This window comes from Plecotus auritus (assembly GCF_963455305.1).
Source record: "Plecotus auritus genome assembly, chromosome: 1".
In the NCBI taxonomy this organism is placed as follows: domain Eukaryota; kingdom Metazoa; phylum Chordata; class Mammalia; order Chiroptera; family Vespertilionidae; genus Plecotus; species Plecotus auritus.
In genome coordinates this window covers 187,248,624-187,271,990 of record NC_137770.1, presented here as the reverse complement: position 1 = coordinate 187,271,990, position 23,367 = coordinate 187,248,624, and the positions used below count along the sequence as shown (strand labels likewise).

The 23,367-nt window shown below is 39.2% G+C and overlaps 1 protein-coding gene across 3 annotated transcripts in view; it reads right to left on the bottom strand.

Moving 5' to 3' along the window:
- FAM13A (family with sequence similarity 13 member A) overlaps positions 1-23,367 on the bottom strand; it is a 293,412-nt gene that overhangs the window by 136,207 nt on the left and 133,838 nt on the right. For all 3 annotated transcript variants that reach the window (XM_080647483.1, XM_080647484.1, XM_080647486.1), the window contains exon 7: positions 5,505-5,668. In XM_080647483.1, coding sequence (XP_080503609.1) covers positions 5,505-5,668 — 164 coding nt within the window. The remainder of the gene's footprint in view (positions 1-5,504; positions 5,669-23,367) is intronic.

Sequence of the window (23,367 nt, the reverse complement as noted above, 5' to 3'; positions counted from 1 at the left end):
TCCTTGTCCTCAGTGACGATCATGCCTTCCCGAGGCTCTCTGTTTCCCTGGATTGTCACCTGCCTCTTTGCTGCTCTCCCAGCACCTCTTACTCTTCTCTTTGATTTTTCCTTCTGCACAGTTTGCCACAGGATCTTTCATAAAATACAATTCTGTCTCTATCATTTTCCTGCTAACATTCCTGCAATCACTCCCCATCATGTTCAAGAGAAAAATCTAAACTCCTTAATAAGGGGTACATGATCAGACCTATCTAGCTTCGTCTCTTAAACTACCCTTAGCTTCTCCTTCATTCTGCATTCAGACGTCCCGAATCCACTGCTGAACCTGCCGCTCTCCTGCACATCGCTCTCACTGCCCTGCATGTCCTTGCACGTGTCTTTGTTTTCTTTCTCCAGGACCACCCTTATCTTGATTTCCCTGCCCAGTAAACTTCTACATAACCTCCTAGCCTTACTTCAAAGTCCTCCTCCTTCAGAAACCTTCTCTGATCCTAATCACCCCAGATGGTCTGTCTCCTTCCTCTGTCCTCACACAGACTCTGTGAACTATAGTTGAAGCTTCTTAAGAAAAGCACCGGAGCCATATTTCCCAGTGCTTAGTACACAACAGGCACTTAGTAAATGTGTATTCAATGATAATTATTGAATTTTTCTTCACTTGTCCTCTGTCCCCCTAAACGCAGTATTTATGTCTCTCATTCTCTGAATCCCCAGCCAGCACCTAGCAAGTACTACATAACTAGATCTCAACAAAGATAAACACCTGTTGAAGGAACCAACAGGATAACTACCTCCAAACTCTCGCTCTTCCAACAGCTCTGCACGTGATTGCAAGATTACTTTTCCTGCTCTACCAGCTTACCAAGGTTTCCATCAGGGATCCCTCCCTAGCTAAAACTCTCAGTGGCATCCTATGACCTGTAGGATGAAGCCAACTTTCCCTACCTCCGTTTTTTTGGGTAGAAATGCTCTTTCTTTGATCTTCACAGATTCTCTCCTCCTCCCACTTCTTATCTTAATTCAGGCCTTTCCTACCTACTCAAACTAAAATTGTCGTTGAGTCATGAACCTGATTTAGTTTCTCAGTGCCCCTATATATTAAAGCTAAAATGTTCTTTTTCATGGGCCTTTTCCTATTTTTTTCTTAATGTCTTGCTATTGCCTCCCTCACTAGAATGTAAGGGCCAAGACTACATCAAAAAACTGTTAAGACTTAATAAATGAATTCGGCAATGTAGCAGGATACAAAATTAACGCCAAGAAATCTATGGCATTTCTATACACCAATAGTGAACTTACAGAAAGAGAGACTAAAAAAGCAATCCTATTTACCATCGTACCAAAAAAAATTAAGATACCTAGGAATAAACTTAACTAAAGAGGTAAAAAACCTATATTCAAAAAACTACAGGACACTGAAAAAAGAGACAGAGGAAGATATAAATAGATGGAATAACATACCGTGTTCATGGATTGGTAGAATCAACATTATCAAAATGTCCATTCTACACAAAGCAATCTATAGATTCAATGCAATCCCAATTAAAATACCAACGGCATATTTCACAGACCTAGAAAGAACTTTCCAAAAATTCATCTGGAATAAAAAAAGACCTGGAATAGCTGCAGCAATCCTGAGAAAGAAGAACAAAGTAGGTGGGATCTCAATAACAGATATCAAGCTGTATTACAAAGCCACTGGTCTCAAAACAGCCTGGTACTGGCACAAGAACAGACACATAGATCAATGGAATAGAATAGAGAACCCAGAAATCGACCCAAACCACTATGCCCAATTAATATTCGACAAAGGAGGCATGAACATAAAATTTAGTCAAGACAGTCTCTTCAATAAATGGTGTTGGGAAAATTGGACAGATACATGCAAAAAAATGAAACTAGACCACCAACTTACACCATACACAAAAATAAACTCAAAATGGATAAAGGACTTAAACATAAGACGGGCTGGAAACCATAAAAATACTAGAGGAATCCACAGGCAGCAAAATCTCAGACATATGCCGAAGGAACTTCTTCACTGATACTGCTCCTAGGGCAATGGAAAATAAAGAGAAAATAAACAAATGGGACTACATCAAAATAAAAAGCTTTTGCATAGCAAAAAAAAAAAAAACATCAACAAAACAAGAAGAAAGACCACTACATGGGAGAACATATTTGCCAATATTATCACTGATAAGGGTTTAATCTCCAACATTTACAGGGAACTCATACAACTCAACAAAAGGAAGATAAACAATCCAATCAAGAAATGGGCAACAGACCTAAATAGAAACTTTTCGAAAGAAGACAGAAGGAAGGCCAAGAGACATATGAAAACATGCTCAAAGTCATTAATTATCTGAGAGATGCAAATCAAAATGACAATGCGGTACCATCTCACACCTGTCAGAATGGCTATCATCAACAAATCAACAAATGACAAGTGCTGGAGAGGATGCGGAGAAAAAGGAACCCTGGTGCACTGCTGGTGGGAATACAGACTGGTGCAGCCACTGTGGAGAACAGTATGGAGTTTCCTCAAAAAACTAAAAATGGAACTCCCATTTGACCCAGTAATACCACTTCTAGGAATATATCCCAAGAAACTAGAAACACCAATCAGAAAGGATATATGCACCCCTATGTTCATAGCAGCACAATTCACCATAGCTAAGATCTGGAAACAGCCTAAATGTCCATCAGCAGATGAGTGGATTAAAAAACTGTGGTACATCTACACAATGGAATACTACGCTGCGGTACAAAAGAAGTAATTCTTACCATTTGCAGCAGCATGGATGGAACTGGAGAGCATTATGCTAAGTGAAATAAGCCAGTCAGAGAAAGATAAGTATCACATGATCTCACTCATTTGTGGAATATAATGAACAACATAAACTGATGAACAAAACAGTTCCAGAGACAGAGAAACATCGATCAGACCATAAAACCTCAGAGGGAAGGTAGGGGAGGGTGGGGGTAAGGGGGAGAGACCAACCAAATGACTTGTATGCATGCATATGGGCCTAAGCAATGGACACAGACAACAGGGGGGAGAGGGCATATAGTGGGGGGGGGGTGGAGGGGTAATGGGGGAAGAAGGACACATATGTAACACCTTAATCAATAAAGAAATTTAAAAAAATGGGCAAAGGACCTAAATAGACACTTTTTGAAAGAGGACATACAGAAGGCCAAGAGACATATGAAAACATGCTCAAAGTCACTAATCATCCAAAAGATGCAAATCAAAACAATAATGAGGCACCATGTAACAGAATGGCTATCATCAACAAATCAACAAAGGACAAGTGCTGGCGAGGATGCGGAGAAAAAGGCACTCTTTTGCACTGCTGGTGGGAATGCAGACTGGTGCAGCCACTGTGGAGACCAGCATAGTGTTTCCTCAAAAAACTAAAAATGGAACTCCCATTTGACCTAGCAATACCACTTCTAGGAATATATTCCAAGAAAACAGAAACACCAATCAGAAAGCATAGAAAACAGAAACACCAATCAGAAAGCATATATGCACCCCTATGTTCACAGCAGCACAATTTACAATAGCTAAGATTTGGAAACAGCCTAAGTGCCCATCAACAGATGAGTGGATTAGAAAATTCAGGTACATCTACACAATGGAATTCTATGCTGCTGTAAAAAAGAAGGAATTCTTACCATTTGCAACAGCATGGATGGAACTAGAGAGCATTATGCTAAGCAAAATAAGCCAGTCAGAGAAAGATAAATACCACATGATCTCACTCATTTCTGGAATATAATGAACAACATAAACTGATGAACAAAAATAGATCCAGAGACATAGAAGCATCGAACAGACTGTCCAACCTATGAGGGAAGGAGGGGGTGAGGGGGTAAGAGATCAACCAAAGGACTTGTATGCATGCATATGAGCATAACCAATGGATACAGACAGTAGGGGGGGGGGGGCGGGTGAGGGCTTGTGCTTGGGGGAGAGGCCATTGGGGGAAAAAAGGAGACTCATGTAATACTTTAAACAATAAAGAATTAAAAAAAAAAATCCCATTTACCAGGGCAACAGAAAAATTTAAGATACCTAGGAATAAACTTACTGGTAACTAAGGAGGTAAAAGACCTGTACTTGGAAAACTACAGGACGTTGAAAAAAGAGATAGAGGAAGACATAAACAAATGGAAGAATACTGGTATACTGTGTTCATGGATTGGTAGAATCAACATCATTAAAATGTCCATACTACCCAAAGCAATCTATATATTCAATGCAATCCCCATTAAGATACCAACAGAATATTTCACCGACCTAGAACAAACTCTCCAAAAATTCATCTGGGAAAAAAAATTCTTAAGGGATAGAATGTAAGGGCCATAAACACAAAGTTCACTGCTGCATCTCCTGACCTAAAGCACTTCCTAGAACCAGAGGTTAAATGCTGAACATTGTTCAAGGAAGGAAAGACTGAATGTAAAAATAATTCCAACTGGCATTCAAGGTCCTCGATGGCCTGGCCTCACTCTACTGTCCCAGCCTTATTTCCAGCTGTTTCCCAAACACCCACTATGCCTCCTAACTAGGCCCATCTATAAGAGCCTTATCTTCATTTTCTTCCAATTTAAATTATCTTCCTCTTTTAAATCGAGCTAAAACTCCACCTCTTCTATAAGGCAATCCAAAGTGGTAATCTCACCCAGTTGGTGTGGCTCAGTGGTTGAGCATTGATCTATGAACCAGGAGGTCAGGGTTCGATTCCCAGTCAGGGCACATGCCCAGGTTGTGGGCTCGATCCCCAGTGTGGGGCACGCAGAAGGCAACTGATCAATGATTCTCTCTCATCATTGATGTTTCTAGCTCTCTCTCCCTCTCCCTACCCCGCTGAAATCAATAAAAATATATTTAGAAAAACCAACGAAGTGGTAATCTCTTTGACTATATCATTCACCTATTTAATGCCTTAAATATCTTTTAATTCTTTAGAGCTGTCTTATAATGAAATTTTTTAAATTTCAGAAATAGGTTTTAAGTTATAATAAAAAATTCTTAAAAGGAAATATTCTTTATGCTATGAGTAAATAAGATTCAAACTCCAATTTATTTAATTATTTTAAATTGCATGCTTTTTGCTTTAAGTATAGCAAAGAAGTTTGCTTTGTGCAACGTAATGGTTAAAAGGCAACATTAAAAATTTGTGAGAGTTGGTTCTAGTAACAATTCTGATGTCCACTTTAACTGAAGATAATAATGGCCACTGACCATGCCATGAAAAGGCATCCCAAAAGTAACTCTTCCACCTTTTAACTGTGAGCCTAAGATGGTCCAGTTGATTTTAATATTGTAATCAATACTATTAGTCAGAATATTGTCAAAACTTCAAGTCAGTTTTTAATAGTTTTACTGATCTGCATCTTGTTGACCCCAGTGGTAGATAAATACAAACATACCTATACTCAGAGCAGAGAATGCAATATGTAACATGTAAGTAAAAGAGACATGCCAACCTGGATACCAACTTGGCCCCACTAGCGTCCTCTGTTGAATTCATGTCACCCCAGCCGGGTTTTCTACGACTTAGCCGCAGGCTGACCTGAGCAACACCATCACATCGCTCTGGCCGTGGTACCCTGTGGATCTGAAGAGATCCCTCACTCTTGGACTTTGAGATCTAGAAAATAAAATTTAAAAGAGAGAGAGAGAAAGACGAGAGAGAGAGAAAGAGAGAGAGAGGAATTAAAAAAAAAAAGACCCTTCAAATTAAGTTACTGCAGAATATTTATTATAATTTCTTAATAACCTAGATATGGATTTTATAAACCTAGGTATGGAATTAAAAATACAATTAAAAATTCTTATATAGCAGAGGGCACAGTGAAGGGGAACTTCTGAACCATATATGGCCCAGACCCCTCTCTCCTGGATTCTGATACAAATCTTCCTCAGGCCTAACACTCCTTAGAATAACCATTCTATGTAATGAAAGATTCTAAGAGTATATCAGACTGCAACCTGGAGTGAAGAAAATAACAAATAGAAAGAGGCAGAAAAATAAAAGATTGAAAATCACTGAAATAAAGAATGCCAATGTCAGAAAGGGGTCTAGAGATATTTACTATCAACAACAAGCTACATACCAGTTTGCTAATAATTTCTATTGGAATCCTCTTAACACAAGCACCAAATACCTGGCGTACTGACTTCTCATATCTGAAGTTACATGCTCCCTCCAACCTCAAGCTCTCTTATTCTAAACTGTAAAGAGAGTGAGTACAATCAATATTCTTTTCCTAAAAATGTATATAAATCATGTCAGAATTTCAGGAACATTTCAAACCCTTGGATCAACTTTATTTGTTACACTGGAAACTTTTCCTCATACCTAGAACTTTTCTTATGCTGGTTTTTCTACCTGCAATGTCATCAATTCATCACTGGCCACTCATCAATTGTGTAAGATCAAACCAAACCCTAAGTTCCTTTGAAGTTGAGATAAGAATCCACTACCCAAAAAGCTTCTCCAACTACCTCAGGTCTTATCCAGCTTTCCCAACTCTGAATTCCTGTAGCACTATCTACACCTGATTACATGTCATCAGATACCTTAAATTTAGTTCGTAACTACGCTGCCTAACGTTTCTAGATTATGTTACCTCAACCAGATCCTCGACACAGAGATTACAGCCTCATGCTCTTACTTATTTCTCCTCTTCTATCCCTTTCCCCCTCTTCCTCTTCTCTGTGTTATTATTTTTAACATTTTTACCATAAAGTATAGCAATGTTTTGAACCCACTAATACTTATTGTCAGACAACACACATTTCAATGACAAGATATTCCCAAGTCACTTAATGGCCAAGAGGCTGGGATAATTATGTGCATAAATATATGAAAATTCATCTCTCTAAGAGGATTACATAAAAATAATATATAAAAATAATTTAGTGTGACTCAGTTGGTTGGAGCATCAACCCGTGCACCAGAAGAAGGTTGTGGGTTGATTCCAGGTCAGGGCACATGCCTAGGTTGCAGGTGTGATCCCAGTCAGGGGTATATGGGAGGCAACCGATTAATGTATCTCTCTCACATTAATGTTTCTCTGTTTCTTCCCCCCTGCCTCTCTTTCTCTCCATCCTCCCTCTCTAAAATCTATTAAAAAATAATTCAGCAAAAACTTACATTTAACACAAAGCAAATACGCAATAAAAGCTAGTTTTCATTAATATTGTTGTCACATAAAATCTACCCAAATCTGATGATTACCAATTAATAGTTTGGTTGTATAGCTCTAAAGGGTATTCATAACTCATGAAAACCAAGGAAAGTAAGAAAATTTTTTAGAAATTATAAACTATGTTGTTCATAGAGATATTTGCCAAGATTACTTCTAAAAGAAATATTCATATAAACAGCAAGAGAATGTGAAAAGTACAAACATATGCTATTATGTAGTTTATAAAGGGACTCCTTTTGCTGTGATTATTTTTCATAAGAATAGACATGAAAAATTAATTAAAACACCGAAAAAGCAGTACAATTCCAAACTAGTTTAGCTAAAAAATTCACTTCCAGACTGTTTTCTCAATATTAAAACAAACAGTACAGCAGTTGTTTGGCTACATTTCATAGTGTTAAAATAAGGACTTGACATTTTAGGTTCAGTGAAAACTTCTGGATTCTAAATTTAATTCAACAATTTATGTAAAAGAAAACTATTCTATTTTTTAAAAAAATATTTTTATTGATTTCAGAGAGGAAGGGAGAGGGGAGAGAGAGATAGAAACACCAATGATGTGAGAGAATTATTGATTAGCTGCCTCCTGCACGCCCCCCCCCCCCCCGCCCACACTGGGGATCGAGCCCACAACCAGGGCATGTGCCCTTGACCAGAATAGAACCCAGGACTCCTCAGTCCGCAGGCCAACCCTCTATCCACTGAGCCAAACCAGCTAGGGCAAGGCAAAGTATTCTAAGGTAAAAAAGGTAATATGCAGCTGATTCCATTATGTCAATTTACATCAATCTAAGGGTATTTCTGTGATAATTTCTTTTGTTTGTTTTGTTAATCCTCACCTGAGGATATTTTTTCCATTGATTTTTAGAGAGAAATGGAAAGGAGAGGGAGAGAGAGAAACATCGATGTGAGAGAGACACATTGATTAGTTGGTATGCGCCCTTGACTGGAATCGAACCTGCCCTTTCAGTCCATGGCCCAATGCTCTATCCACTGAGCCAAACTGGCTAGAGCTGATAACTTAATTTCTATGGAAATAACATAGAAGTGATTGTTATTAACCATGAATTTTACAATATAAACTCATTATTAATATATATCAAAGTAGTACAAAGAATTGAGCTTGTACACAGAACCTGAAAATATCACATGAAGCTTATATTGGTATTTATGAAATTTGTTAGAAAAAAGTAGCTCAAAAACTCTGAGACTATTAGAAGTGTGGGATATATACATATATTTTTAAGGGACTGTACATTTTTAAAGTAACTAATGAAATATTCTTGAAGATGTACCTTGAAGACTATACACTTTCACTATAGATATTACTATAGAGAAAGTGAACAGTGATTTTAAAACCTGCTGTTTTTCTGATGTAATTAATTTTAGTACAAATGTGTTAACTTTGAGAAAAAGGAAGAGATCACTTATTTTACTGTATGCGTAATTGAGCTTTTTAGGAACGTGTGATCCTAGCCTTGGCCTTATAAAGCAGGCAGAGGGGATAGTTTTATTTCTATGCTTCTGGGTGTCCAATTCAGATTGTATATGGTTCAATGGTGAACTCTGAGGTGGTGCTCAAGGCCCCTTTTATCACAGAACTCTCTGAGGAGGAGGAGCAGGACACCAGTCAGCAAGCCCCAGGGTACAGGGAACCTGTTATTACCGTGTGGCTTTCAGCAGTGGTTCTCACTTGCAGCCAATTTTGTGTGCAGACATTTTTGGTCGTCATGACGGGAGTGAGGGTGTGTGCTATTGGAATCCAGTGGGAGGAGGATAGGGATGTGACTAAACATCCTACAATGCACAGGCCAGCCTACCAGGAAAAAAAAGTTATTTGGTCTAAAACGTCAGTAGAGCTAAAGTTGGAAAACCCTGCTTTAGAAGAAATGGTAAGACGAAACCTGTGTCGAGGCAACTCCTCCCTTGTTATACTTTTCTTCTAGTTCCGTCCTCCTTTTCTTGCCATTGGCATGTTAAGATGTTATGGATCAAGATCAACTTTAGCAGGAATGGGTCACGCAAGGCATGTAGGCTTGCCTTGTGTAGGCGAGTGTCACTAGTGCATCATGAGGTTCAGCTAAGCTACGATGGGCAGGGACTCCAGCTATGGCCAAAAGCCTTACTGTGATGAACAGAGTGAGTGTGTCTGGAAAGACCACCTGCAGCCGTCTCAGCCGTGTGGCTGCAGTAGGAAAATGGCCACGAGTTTGGGATTCTGACTGGGTGGCCAGCTCCCTCTTTCCACTGGAGATATTCCCTTATTCACACCACACTTTGCTTCTTATTTTAGCGATTTCTTCACGATAACTTTGATACCTGAGGGAGAAAACTGTAAAAGCCCCCAAACCACCTGTGAAAAACATTTTGCTCAGAAGAATTCTGCACTGGTTAGTTGAGATAAGAATCTAGGCACATTCTCTCTGTGTAATTTATGTGTACAACTAAAATACTAACAATTCCAGAAATCCTAAAAAGAGTGCATTCCATGCATGTATTTGCAGGTATGGCGTAGTCTGATTGAGAAGTTAAGTGATTCTAGTATTTGAGATGCCATGGGAATGGAAACAAAAGAATAACTTTTGAGACTATAAAATTAGGAAATATTCTCTTAGATGATGTAATAAATAAACATTTAGTGAGCATTTACTCCGTGCTAAGCATGTTTTGAAGAGATTTACATAAATTAATTCTCACAGCAACCCAAAGAGATAGGACTATTATTATTACCATTTTACAGATGAGAAAACTGAGGGATAAAGAGTTTGAGTTATTTGTCCCAGTGAGTAAGTGGCAGAGTTACAATTACAGTCCAGATAACCAACCCTCAGTACCTGTGCTTACCACTAGTCTCTATATTTGGTTTCAGGTTAAATATTAGAATTGCAAGAAGAAAATACAATTTTGGATAAAAGTCACATTACAGCTCATAATGCAACCCATTTTCTGCATTCTCTCTTTTTGTTTGCATTAATAGTTAAAATTTTCCTTAAATTTATTTCTCTGGTGTCTGCTAAACCATTCTAGTAAAATAATCTGAGGGGGGAAATCAGATATGAGGTGAAAATTATATGGAAAATGTGTTTATCGTACTTTTATTAGTAATAGGCAAAAATGTAAGCATTCTAAATAGCCAGATTACCACAATGGGTAATTTTGGCACCTCTATATGATGAAGGATTATTCAGCCATTAAAATGTCTATAAGGTTGATTGGGACCCAGGTAACAGACAGAGACTTGGCTGACAGCAGCTGCTCTATATCTAAATCCAGCCTAGCACCAGGAATGCTCAGGGCCTACTCAAGAATGCAAATAATCCTTTCCACTAATATTTACAGGGTAAATTAAGATTGTTGGTAGAGTATTAAATTTGACAGTAAAATAATAATCAAGTTTTCAGATTAATTTAAATAGGCTAATTGAAATAAGTGAATATTCAAGAAAATTTAATTGTACTGGACAAAAAAGCTGTTCCTAATGTGGTAACTAAAATTTCTATTGGTAGTTCATCTCATGGTAAAATTCCTGAACATGCAATGAAACTAAAGCAGTCATATTTTTGTCCAAAAATTAAAATTTAAAGATATCAAGACTGCATTATAAAAGTTACAAAAGCCTCCATTAATCAAAAAAGGGGGGATAGAAGGGTAATATCATGTAAGGAAAAATATCCTATAAGTAAATTACATCTAGAAAACTTTTACTTTACAAAATTAGTTTTCATTTGTAATGCTAACAGCAAGACACCCATGAAAAACACACATGGTGTCTAAATAAGACAAAGGAAAATCGTTTGGGCAAAAATAAAAAGGATCCCAAATCAATTATATAGAAAAGATTCTTTTATTAACTTTTGGTCGAGAATATGTTTGTATATTTTCAGAAAACAACTCCAAGACCATGTGGATTCCTGCAACAGAGAGGAATTGACAGGTCTGCTCCAACCACAAAGACAAGAGGAGAAACAGTCCAGAGATGGAAGACGCTGACGACGCCTTGCCATGATAGCACTCAGCAGCTGTGCGACGCAGCAAGTTGCCTAGGACCAAACCAGAGAGGGTCGGACCTGCATTGCCACCATGTGCCCACCATCCAGATATCATTGCTGACATGTACACATAAGGAACTGTTTGACATTGAAATGGGGACTCAGAACTGTTGGACATGGAAATTGGGACTCAAACATTTTTTGTTATTATATGTTTATTTCTAGTCTGCAGAGGCAAGATTTTTTAAAGGAATGAAATGGGGAAAAAATTAGATACAGAGGCAAAGAAGCATTGAATAGTCTGTCAAACTACAGTGGGAAGGCAGAGGAGGTTGTGGGGGGGGGCTGTAAGAGATCAACTGAAGGACTTGTACGCATGCATATAAGCATAACCAATGGATAAAAAAAACTGGGGGGAGGGGGCAGGTAAAGGCATGTACTGGGGGGAAGGGGAGGCCGGAGGAAGGTCAATGGGGAAGGAAAAAAAAAAAAGGAGACATATGTACTACTATTTGTAATACTTCAAACAATTAAAAAAATAAAAATAAAAATAAATTTAAAAAAATGTCTATAAGGTTTTTAATGAGACTGTGAAATCCTTTTGCCAAGACATATAATATGGTTTGAGCTCCGTTAGCAATAAAAATGCATACAGATAGCTATATTCCTTCAATATAATTTGGATCATCCCCATTCTTCAAACTGACATGAATACATTTCAAAGGCCAACACCCAAATTCTGTTATGGTCAAAACTACAAATGTTTTCAGATGATCTCATCTTTAAAAATCGAACAAAGAATCCAGCACCTGAAAAATGTATCGGTGATAGGAGGCTCTCATTTTCCCCGATACCTGAATGTGACTAAAAATAAAAAAAAAGTCATAAAAAAATAACGTTCCCTGACTTCATATTTATCCATATAAGCCTGTCACGTGAGGGCACAACAGTAAGCTTGGCTGCAGGCCCTCTGTCTCATGCGCGGGTGCAGGCAGGAGCCGTCTGCCCTGCAGCACTAGAACACGGGAATGGCAGGTGCATCCGAGGCAGGAGGGGCTGTTATCCGGCCGGGGACCTGTAATTCGTGGCTCTCTTTCCTTTGTGTAGGTGAGGTGGGTTTCCCACTTATTACGTTTCTTCCCAGAAAAGTAATGTGCACATGGATCAACTGCAGGAAAATTTATTATAATAATTTACTATGCTATTATAAAATAGTAAATAATACTTTAAAAAATTATTATAATTAAGACCATTTTAAAAGCTTAAGTATAACAAACTAATGTTTTGGTCTTAGAAGTCACCCTAAGCACTGGTCAGTTACTGTGCTTGCATTTTGAAATGACAAAATCTGTTCTTTTCATCATCGAAGTACTTTGAGAGATGATTAGAATAGGGCAAAAATTTATATTCAAGGCTCATATGATGAAGAAAGATTGTGATAGAAAGAAGAAAGCAGAGACGTTAATTTTTAACATTTAGACTTTCTAAATAAAGTTCATTAGACGTCCTCAAATGCTTGACCTTTTCTCTCCTCCACTTGTATGGAAGAGGGCAAAGCCTCTTGCTTCCCTTCATACTCATTAAACTAATAATCTTCATAAGAAGAAATGGTGAAATAACAAAGTACCAAGAAAGAGAGGTTTAATTCTCATAGTTTTTTAAAGGTAGGCCTTTCTAGCTTAAAACTTTAAAAAACCCTCTAACTCAGGCCCAGACAGCGTGGCTCAGTGGTTGAGCATGGACCTATGAACCAGGAGGTCACAGGTCGATTCCTGATCAATGATTCTCTCTCTTCATTGATGTTTCTATCTCTCTTTTCCTCTCTCTTTCTGAAATAAATAATTTGACCAATCTATTATGTGCTAGCCACAGTGCTAATCAATGCTCCAGGTTTTGTTTTGTTTTTCTGAGAAAATTATTAACATGATTTGGGGAATTTTGGAATTAGTTTTTTGCACATACCTTTCTCTTTCTCACTCTTATTTTTTTTTCTCATAAAAATGGGTCAATATTAAAGTTATTACTTATTAAGATCTCATCTTTTTAAAAAAATATATTTTACTGATTTTTTACAGAGAGGAAGGGAGAGGGATAGAGAGTTAGAAACATCGATGAGAGAGAAACATCGATCAGCTGCCTCCTGCACACCTCCTACTGGGGATGTGCCCGCAACCAAGGTACATGCCCTTGACCAGAATTGAACCTGGGACCCTCCAGTCCGCAGGCCGATGCTCTATCCACTGAGCCAAACCAGTTAGGGCTAAGATCTCATCTTAATCTAAGTGTGAGTGAATCTGTATGTTAGCATAAAGTCAGTTTACTGGTAACTTAGTCTGCTAGAAAGATTACTCATATGTGAAAAGAAAGAAAATTCACAAGTTAAAAAAAGTTCATCTTGAAATATACTGGTAAGCTATGAAACCAATACAGGTTCACAGTGTGGCCCAAGCAACTAACAAGCCCCTCAGCATTTGGTTTTTCTCCACTCTTTCCTTCCCACGTCCTCTACAAAAGTGGGTGCCAGCACAGCAGAAATTTTGATGTTTTGTTAATTGCTGTAGCCCTATATTCTAGAACAGCACCTAGCAAACAGCAGGCGACCATTAAATATTTGTATAATGAATGACAGAATGACAGAACTAAATGATATCATCTACCTTCCTCGCAGAAACACTGAAATGTTAATAAATTATCAGTTAATACCATAAAAAAACATTAATTCAATGTGTAAATATTATTCTTATTTTAGAACTTCTTAAATATTCAGTTGCAGAATGTGTAAGTCTGTTTGAAAAATAGCTATGGTACAGAAATGGAAAGAATCTAAATTTAAAGAGTATAGGAATTATTATTTTTTAAAAATATATTTTTATTGATTTCAGAGAGGAAGCGAGAGGGAGAGAGAGATCAAAACATCAATGATGGGAGAGAATCATTGCTCAGCTGCCTCCTGCATGCCATCTACTGGGTATCAAGCCTGCAACTCGAGCATGTGCCCTTGACTGGAATCGAACCCGGGACCCTTCAGTCTGCAGGCCGATGCTCTATCCACTGAGCAAAACTGGCTAAAGCTAAAGAGTATATGAATTATTAATGCAAGACTAGGAACAAGAAATGACATTTACTAGGACTATGCGGCCCCAAGTAGAGCCATCTGTCCTGGGACTTGGGCTCAAGAAAGTCTCACCTTTTAAGATGTTCAGCGATAAATCTGTACATGGCAGTAAGGTGAGGCCTTTTATATTAATATCCACACAGTTCCAACTGCTATTTTACAGTTATGCATTTGAGTCCCTGACTTCAGGAAACAATTCAGGCAAAAAGTCACTGTGTAAACTGAGCAGTTTAGGAATTTAAAAATAAAACTTTTCACAAGTTTTCTTTCTATTTTTTTTTTCAAAGATGGTGGAGTAAGTGGAAGCTGCATTCACCTTCTCCCATGACCATATCAAAATTACAACTAAATTATGGAACCATCAACCTGGATAACCATCTGAAGACTAGCTGAACAGAAGTCCTATGACTAAGGATATATGGAAGAAGCCACATCGAGACTAGTAGGAGAGGCAGAGATGCAAAACTGGCTGGCCCTGCACTCATATGTGGCGGTTGAGAATCCAGAGGGATATCTCAGCTGCAGAGGCACCCCCTGAGGCGGACCAAGGGGTTTCAACCCTACGCCAGGTTTCCCAGCTTGGAGGACCAGTGCCAAGAAGAGGGGCCCACATAGTATCTGGTTGGAAAATCTGCAGGGATTCTATCTGCTCAGGTAAGAAGGAAGGCTGCTGCAAGCCCAGAAACCCTCTAAAAGGGCAATGCACAAAATCTCACTTGCAGGCACCCACCCTGGGTTCCAACAGAGGGAACAGCAGCTGGGAGGTTGTGGCTTTGGGGAACGGGCTTGAGGGACAGCTGCCAATATCCACTGTATTGACCTTTGCTGTGCCACCCAGGGATGCCATCTTTCCTGGGTTGAGCACTACCCCACAATACATTAGCCCAGAGGGTATACTAGCCCGAGTCTGATGACTCTCAGAGGCCCTGCCCTACCCAACTTGTACATGGCTGGGCTTAAACTCTGCCAGAGCCAACCAGCCTGGGCCTGCATTGCAGTCTTTCTAAAAAACTCTTGAGGAATTCCAGGCAACCTTGGTGGTGCCAGAGACACACAGGGAGAGACTGAATTGTGTGGCTTTAGGATGAGGGCTATTTTCTCTACGTGCCAAACCAGCACCACTGCTCCTGTGGTGGGCCCTGCAGCAATAGCCTGGGGGCTGCACTAGCTCCACACTGACATCTCTGGTGTCCAGCCCTACCCACCTGGAATGGCTCTGGGCTCTGCTGGCGCTGGCCAACTTGAGCCTGTGTTGCAGTCTTTCTGTTTTTTAAAGCTATTTTTTAAAATATATTTTTATTGATTTCAGAGAGGAAGGGAGAGGGAGAGATAGAAAATGATGAGAGAGAATCATTGATCGGCTGCCTCCTGCATGCTCCCTACTGGGGATCGAGCCCACAAACTGGGCATGTGCCCTTGAGCCGAATAGAACTTGGGACCCTTCAGTTGGAAGGCCAACACTCTATCCATTGAGCCTAACCAGCTACGGCTGTTGCAGTATTTCTTAAAAAACTTTCCAGGAATGCCAAGCAAGCTCAGGAGGGTGCCAGAGACACACACAGAGAGACTAAGTTGTTTGAGTTTAGGGTGAAGGCTGTTTCCTGCACTCCGTGTGGGCACCACAGTTCCTGTGCTCAGCTCTCCCTCCATAAGACCAAATCTTAAGATTCCCTGAGACCCTGCCACCCCCGCCCCCAACCCCCTCGTAAAGGTTCACAGGCCGGACTCAGTGTACCTTGAGACTTTTGTTGAATGGCCTCAAATCCAGCACTGACAATGAGTTTGTATCTCTATTCAAACACCACTTGCCCCTAGGTGGTGACTCCCTGAGACCCTGAGTCATGCAACTCACCTACTGCTAGAGGCTATTTTAGTGGCTGAACCTAAAAGGTGGCTGGCAGGTGGCAGTGGGTCTTAGGGTGCCTTGGGGCTCTTGATGACCTGCCCCAACCCTGGAACTGGTGGGAGCTAGCATTGGTATGCGGCTGGGCCCCTCCCACAAACACCCAGCACAGACAGCTACTATACCAACTGTGAATCACTTTGTAGCTATTACCAGGTAGCCCAGGGCTACTCTCAGGCAGCCTATGATATTCTACCTACACAGCAGTCCCTCCCAAGTGGCAACAGAACCAACACACCCAGTGGCTGGCTTCAGACCCCAACAGAGCACGACCTGATTGGCTCCACAAGCAGCACATACAGAAAAGGTCTAGGCAGGCACCAAACCCTGCTGAGGTTGATTATGCTTTCTGGGGTCAGCCCCTGTGCAGCCTGTAAACTGGTTGTGGCCAATCTTCACAGCCAGCCAGCCTGAGGGTCAGCTCCACCTATGAAGATACCAAAAGCAATCAAGGCACAACTACAACAGCAGCGCACGCATAATCCATACAAAGCACACTCTTGGAGCACCCAGCTTAGGTGAACGGGGAGACTACACCACTGGGCTTTACAGAACACCTACTACAGAAGGCCACACTACCAAGACTGGGAGGCATACCCAATACTCAGAAACAAATGCAGGGGCAGCCAAAATGGGGAGACAGAGAAACATACCCCAAATGAAAGAACAGAAGAAATCTCCAGAAAAAGAATGAGATAAAATGGAGGCAAGCTATAGAGTTCAACACAATGGTTAGAAGGATGCTCAAGGAACTCAGTAAGAACTTTAACAGCATAAAAAAGGACATAGAAACTATAAAAAAGAACCAGCCAGAAATGTAGAATAAATAACTGAAATGAAGAATACACAAGAAGGGCCTTGGCTGGTGTGGCTCAGTTGGTTAGGCATCATCCCATGCACCAAAAGATTGCTAGTTCGATTCCCAGTCAGGGCACATGCCCAGGTTGTGGGCTCAATCCCCAGTAGGGGGCGTGCAGGAGGCAGCAATCGATGTTCCCTCTCACATAGATTTCTCTCTCTCTCTCTCTCTCCCTCTCTCTCTCTCTCTCTCTCTCTCTCTCTCTCTCTCTCTCTCTCTCCCTTTCACTTCCACTCTCTAAAAATTAACTTAAAAAAGAATACACTAGAAGGAATCAACGGTAGAATCAACAGAAGATTAGATGAAGCAAAGGACTGAATCAGTTATTTTGAAGACAAGGTAGCAGAAAACACCCAATTAGAGCAGAAAAGAAAAGAATTAAAAAACTGAGGCTAGTTCAAGGAACAACATCAGGTGTAATAACATTTGCATCATAAGTGTGCCAGGAGGAGAAGAGAGAGAGAGCAAAGGGTTGAGAAACATTTGAAGAAATAATGACTGAACACTTTCCTAACATGGTAAAGGATATAGACATTCAAGTCCAGGAAGCACAGAGAGTTCCAAAGGAGATAAGCCCAAAGAGGCCCACACCAAGACACATCGTAATTAAAATATCAAAGGTTAAAGAAAAAAAAAACAAGAATCTTAAAAAGAGCCAGAGAAAGACAGTTACCTACAAGTAACTCTCATAAGACTGTCAGCTGATTTCTTGACTGGAATTGGTATGAAATAGTCAAAATTATAAAAAGCAAAGAACTATATCCAGGACTACTCTATCCAGCAAGGCTACCATTTAAAACTGAAGGAGAAATAAAGAGCTACCCAGACCAAAAAAAAGAACAAAAACCGTATTATAAGAAATGCTAAAGAGACTTAAGAAGAAAAAAAAATAAATATTAACAATTAAATGAAAGTAACTACATACCTATCAACAACCACTTTAAACATAAATGGACTAAATGCTTCAATTAAAAAACACACAGGGTGGCCAGCTGGTGTGGCTTGGTGGTTGAGCACTGACCTATGGACCAGATGTTACAGTTTGATTCCTGGTCAGGGCACATGCCTGGGTTGTGGGCTTTATTCCCAGTAGGGGCATGCAGGAGGCAGCTGATCAATGATTCTCTCTCATCACTAATGTTTCTATCTCTCTCTCTCCCTCTCTGAAATCAATAAAAATATATATTTAAAAAAACAACAACAGGGTGGCTGAATGGATGAGAAAACAAGACCCTTTATATGCTATCCACAAAATACTTCAGATCAAAAGACACACACAAACTGAAAATAAAGGGATGAAAAAAATATTTCATGCAAATGGAACAAAAAACAACAACACAACAAATGAGATAGCAATACTTACATCAGACAAAATACACTTTAAAACAAAGAGTATAATATGAGACAAAAAAGGACATTACATAATTAAAATCAATCCAACAAAAGGATATAACCCTTGTAAACATTTATGTACCCAGCATGGGAGCACCTAAATATATAAAGCAAAATATATAGACATAAAGGGAGAGGTCAATAGTAATACCATCATAGTGGGAAACTTTAATACCCCATCATCATCAATAGATAGATCTTCCAGAAAGCAAACAGTGGCCTTAAATGACACATTAGACCAGATGGATTCAATTGTTATTTTTAGAGCATTTAATCCCAAAGCAACAGAATATACATTATTTTCAAGTGCACATGGAATATGTTCCAGGTCAGACCACATGGTAGGACCCAAAACAAATCTCAAGAAATGTATAAGGACTGAAATCGTATCAAGTATCTTCTCCAACCACACTGCTATGAAACTAGAAATCAATCACACACACAAGAAACCAATCCTGAAAAACACACAAACACATGGAGGCTAAATAACATGTTACTAAACAATTAATGTTAGCAAAATCAAGGAAAAAAACTCAAAAGATACTTTGAGACAAATGAAAATGAAAGTACAGCAATCCAAGAATCTATGGGACACAGCCAAAACAGTTCTAAGAGGAAAATTCATAGCAATATAGGCCTACTTCAAGAAACAAGAGAAATCTCAAATAAACAATTTAACTTCATACCTAAAGGAATTAGGAAAAAACAACAAACAACCCCCAAAATGAGTAGAAGGAAGGAAATAATAAATACTAGAGCAGAAATAAAGAACCTAAACAAAAAAGATACAAAGTATCAGTGAAACCAACAGTTATTTCTTTGAAAAGATAAACAAATTGATAAAGATTTATGCCTGCCAGTGTGGGTCAGTGGTTGAGTGTTGACCCATGAGCCAGGAAGTCACAGCTGGATTCCCGTCCAAGGCACAAGCCTGGGCTTTGGGTTCAATCCCTTGTAGCTGGTATGCAAGAGGCTCTCTCATCATTGATATTTCTATCTCTCTCCCTCTCCCTTCCTCCTCTCTCTGAAATCAACAAAAACATATTTTTAAAAAAATGATAAAGATTTAATCAGCCACATCAAGAAAACAAGAGAGAGAACCCAAATAAATAAAAATAAATAAAATAGAAATGAAAGAGAAGACGTGACACCACCACAAATATACAAAGGATTGTAAGAAAATACTATGAAAAATTAAAACCAACTGGACAATCTGGAAGAATAGGATAAATTACTAGAAGCATATAATTATCCAAGACTGAATCAAGAAGAAACAGAAAATTTGAACAGACTGAATACATCCAATAAAATAAAATCAGTAATAAAAAAAACTCCTCCAAAATACAAGTCCTGGACCAAATGGCTTCACAGGTGAATTTTACCAAACATTCAAAGAAGAATTAACACCTATCCTTCTCAAACTATTCCAAATATTCAAGAGGCAGAATGACTCCCAAGCCCATTTTTATAAGTTCAGCATTATACTAAACCCAAATCCAGATAAAGACACTATAGAAAAATACAATTACAGGCCAATATCCCTTATGAACATACATGAAAAATCCTCGATAAAAAAGATTACACCCAAGATCAAGTGGGATTTATGCTTGGGATGCCAGGTTGGTTCAATATCTGCAATTCAATTAATGTGACACACCACATAAACAAAATGAAGGATAAAAATCATATAATCATATCAATAGACACAGAAATAGCATCTGACAAAAACTAACACCCACTTAAGATAAAAATTCTCAGCAAAGTGGGATTAGAAGGAACATACCTGAACATAATAAAGGCCATATATGACAAACTCATAGCTAACATCATACTCAAAGAGGAAAAACTAAGTGTTTTCCTTAAGATCAGGAACAAGAAAGATAAGTCCACTTTTACTACTCTTGCTCTACATAGTATTAGAAGTACCAGCCACAGCAATCAGATAAGAAGAAGAAATAAAAGGCATTCAGTTTGGAAAGGAAGAAGTAAAACTGTCATTATTTGCAAATAACATGATACTATATAGAGAGAACCATAAAGATTACCAAAAAACTACTAGAACTGATCATTTCAGCAAAGTAGCTAGATACAAAATAAATAGCCAGATACAAAATAAATAATCAAAAATGAGTTGCATTTTTATATACCAACTGGAGGCCCAATGCACGAAATTCGTGCAAGAGTAGGCCTTCCTTCCCCCGGCTGCCAGCACTGGCTTCCCTCTGACACCTGGGACCCAGGCTTCCCTCGCAGCCCTGCCTTCGTCCAGAAGGACGTCTGGTCTAATTAGCATATTACGCTTTTATTATTATAGATAATAAACTATAAGAAAGATAAACTAAAATAAATACCATTTACAATTGTATAAAAAACTAAATACCCAGGAATAAATTTTTTTAAAAGATATTTTATTGATTTTTTACAGAGAGGAAGGGAGAGGGATAGAGAGTTAGAAACACCGATGAGAGAGAAACATCAATCAGCTGCCTCCTGTACACCCCCTACTGGGGATGTGCCCACAACCAAGGTACATGCCCTTGACTTGAATCGAACCTGGGAACCTTCACTTCGCAGGCCAACACTCTATCCACTGAGCCAAACCGGTTAGGGCCCTAGGAATAAATTCAACCAAGGAATTAAAAGATCTGTAATTGGAAAATTACAAAAACACTGAAGAAAGTAAATAAAGAAGATACAAATAAATAAAAGCATATACTGTGCTCATGGACAGAAAGAAATAACATTGTTAAAATGTCCATACTACCCAAAGCAATGTATAGATTCAACACAATCCCTACCAAATGGTGTTTTTCACAGAACTAGAACAAATAATCCAAAAAATTATATGGAGCAGGAAAAGACTCTGAATAGCCACAGCAGTCTTAAGAACAAACTTGGAGGTATCAGGCTACCTGATATCAAACTATACTACAAGGCTGTCATGATCTGAACAGCATGGTACTGGCATAAAAACAAATGGGACAGCATAGAGGGCCCAGAAATAAACCCATGCCTATGTGGTAAATTAATATAAAAAAAGGCAAGAATATACAATGAGGTAAAGGCAGTCTATTCAATAAATGGTGTTGGGAAAACTGGACAGATATATGAAAAAAAAAAATAAAATTAGACCATCTTTTTACACCATAGATAAAAATAAACTCAAAATGAATTAAAGAATTAAATGTAAGACTCAAATCCATAGCACTCCTAAAAGAAAACATAGACAGTAAACTCTCTGACATTTCTCTTAGCAATATTTCTTCTGAAATGTCTCCTTTGGCAAGGGAAACAAAAGAAAAAAGTAAACAAATGGGACTACATCAAAGGAAACCATCAACAAAATGAAAAGACAACCCACTGAATGGGAGAGCATATTCGACAATGATACATCTGATAAGGGGTTAATAGGCAAAATTCATGAAGAACTTATGCTACTGAACACCAAAACAACAACAACAAAAACCACAAAAAAACAATCTGGTTAAAAAATGGGCAGAGGACATGAACAGTACACTTCTCCAAAGAGGATATACATACGGCCAATAAACACTTGGAAAGATGTCAATGTCACTATGCATCAGAGAAATGCAAATCAGAAGCACAATAAGGGCTTCCCAGAAAGATGGTGGCCCCGGCCCCACATCAGCCCACCCAGCTACCAGGGTGCCAGCGCCAGGAAGAGAAGTCCCCATAACTTCTGGCTGTAAAAACCAGTGGCGATTGTGGCTAAGAGGGGCCCCTTGCTCCTCAGAGATGACGTCTGCTGCTGAGATATCCCTTCCGATTTTTATTTAACATGTGGGTGTGGGACATTCTGCATCTCCACCCCTCATAACAGTCTCAATGTTGCTTCTTCTTTATGTCCTTAGTTGTAGGACTTCTGTTCATCTAGATTTCAGGCAATTCTGAATGATGGTTGTTCTGTAGTTTAGTTGTAATTTTAATGTGGTTGTGGATGTGAGTTTACCTATGCCACCACCTTTCTGGGACCAAAGTGAAAGTGAGAAGTGAAGTAATGAATTGTAGAATCCAGAGCAAGTGAAATGACTAGTGCAGTTTAGGGAGGCAACATAATCCCTGTACCCCTGACAGAAAGCAGATGGTGACACGCAGGGCCAGCAGAACCACACTTCAGTTGTGTGGAGTTGTAAACTGTAAGATTCTGCATCTCCAGTAATCTCGTACAGCCTCGTTCCCAGCCCTGGACTGACATACAGGTTTTATTTGAAAGAGATGTATTTCTACCTGTTTAAGCCAATGTTGTTTGGGGTTATTTATATACAGAAAAACCTAATCCAAACTGATACAAGATTTTGTCCAAATATTACTTATCAGCGAAGCCTTCTCTGACACTATAACAAACAGCAATATTCTCCCTTATGCACCACTCCCCATTTGCTTGATCCTGCTTTATTTATCCGCATTGCACCTAATACCACCGGACACACTGTGTATTTACTTATGCTTCTTTATTTGTAATCTTTTCCCTCAAAACAGATATAAGGTCCACGAGGGCAGGAACTTTGGTGTGTGTTACAAACGTGGTAAGATGGAGGGAGGACCAAGGAAGGGCCTGCCACACCCTGAAAAGAAAATCCAACTGCTTATTTTTATGGAGCAAAATTTAGCCACATGGTGACACACAGCTGCCAGGGAAGTTAGGGAAAGTGGTCTTATTGCTGTGCATCAGTGTACCTAGACAAGGAAGAGAGGGAGACCAGATATTGGGAAGCCACCAGCAGTTTTGACCATAGACCTAAAGGGAATGAAGGAGTGTCTGAGAAGGATGTGTGGGGAGAAGAGCAGTGCAGCGGTCCGGAGAGGGAGGCATGACTTGCAAGTCTGAGAAGCAGCAAGGAGGCCACCGTGGCTGG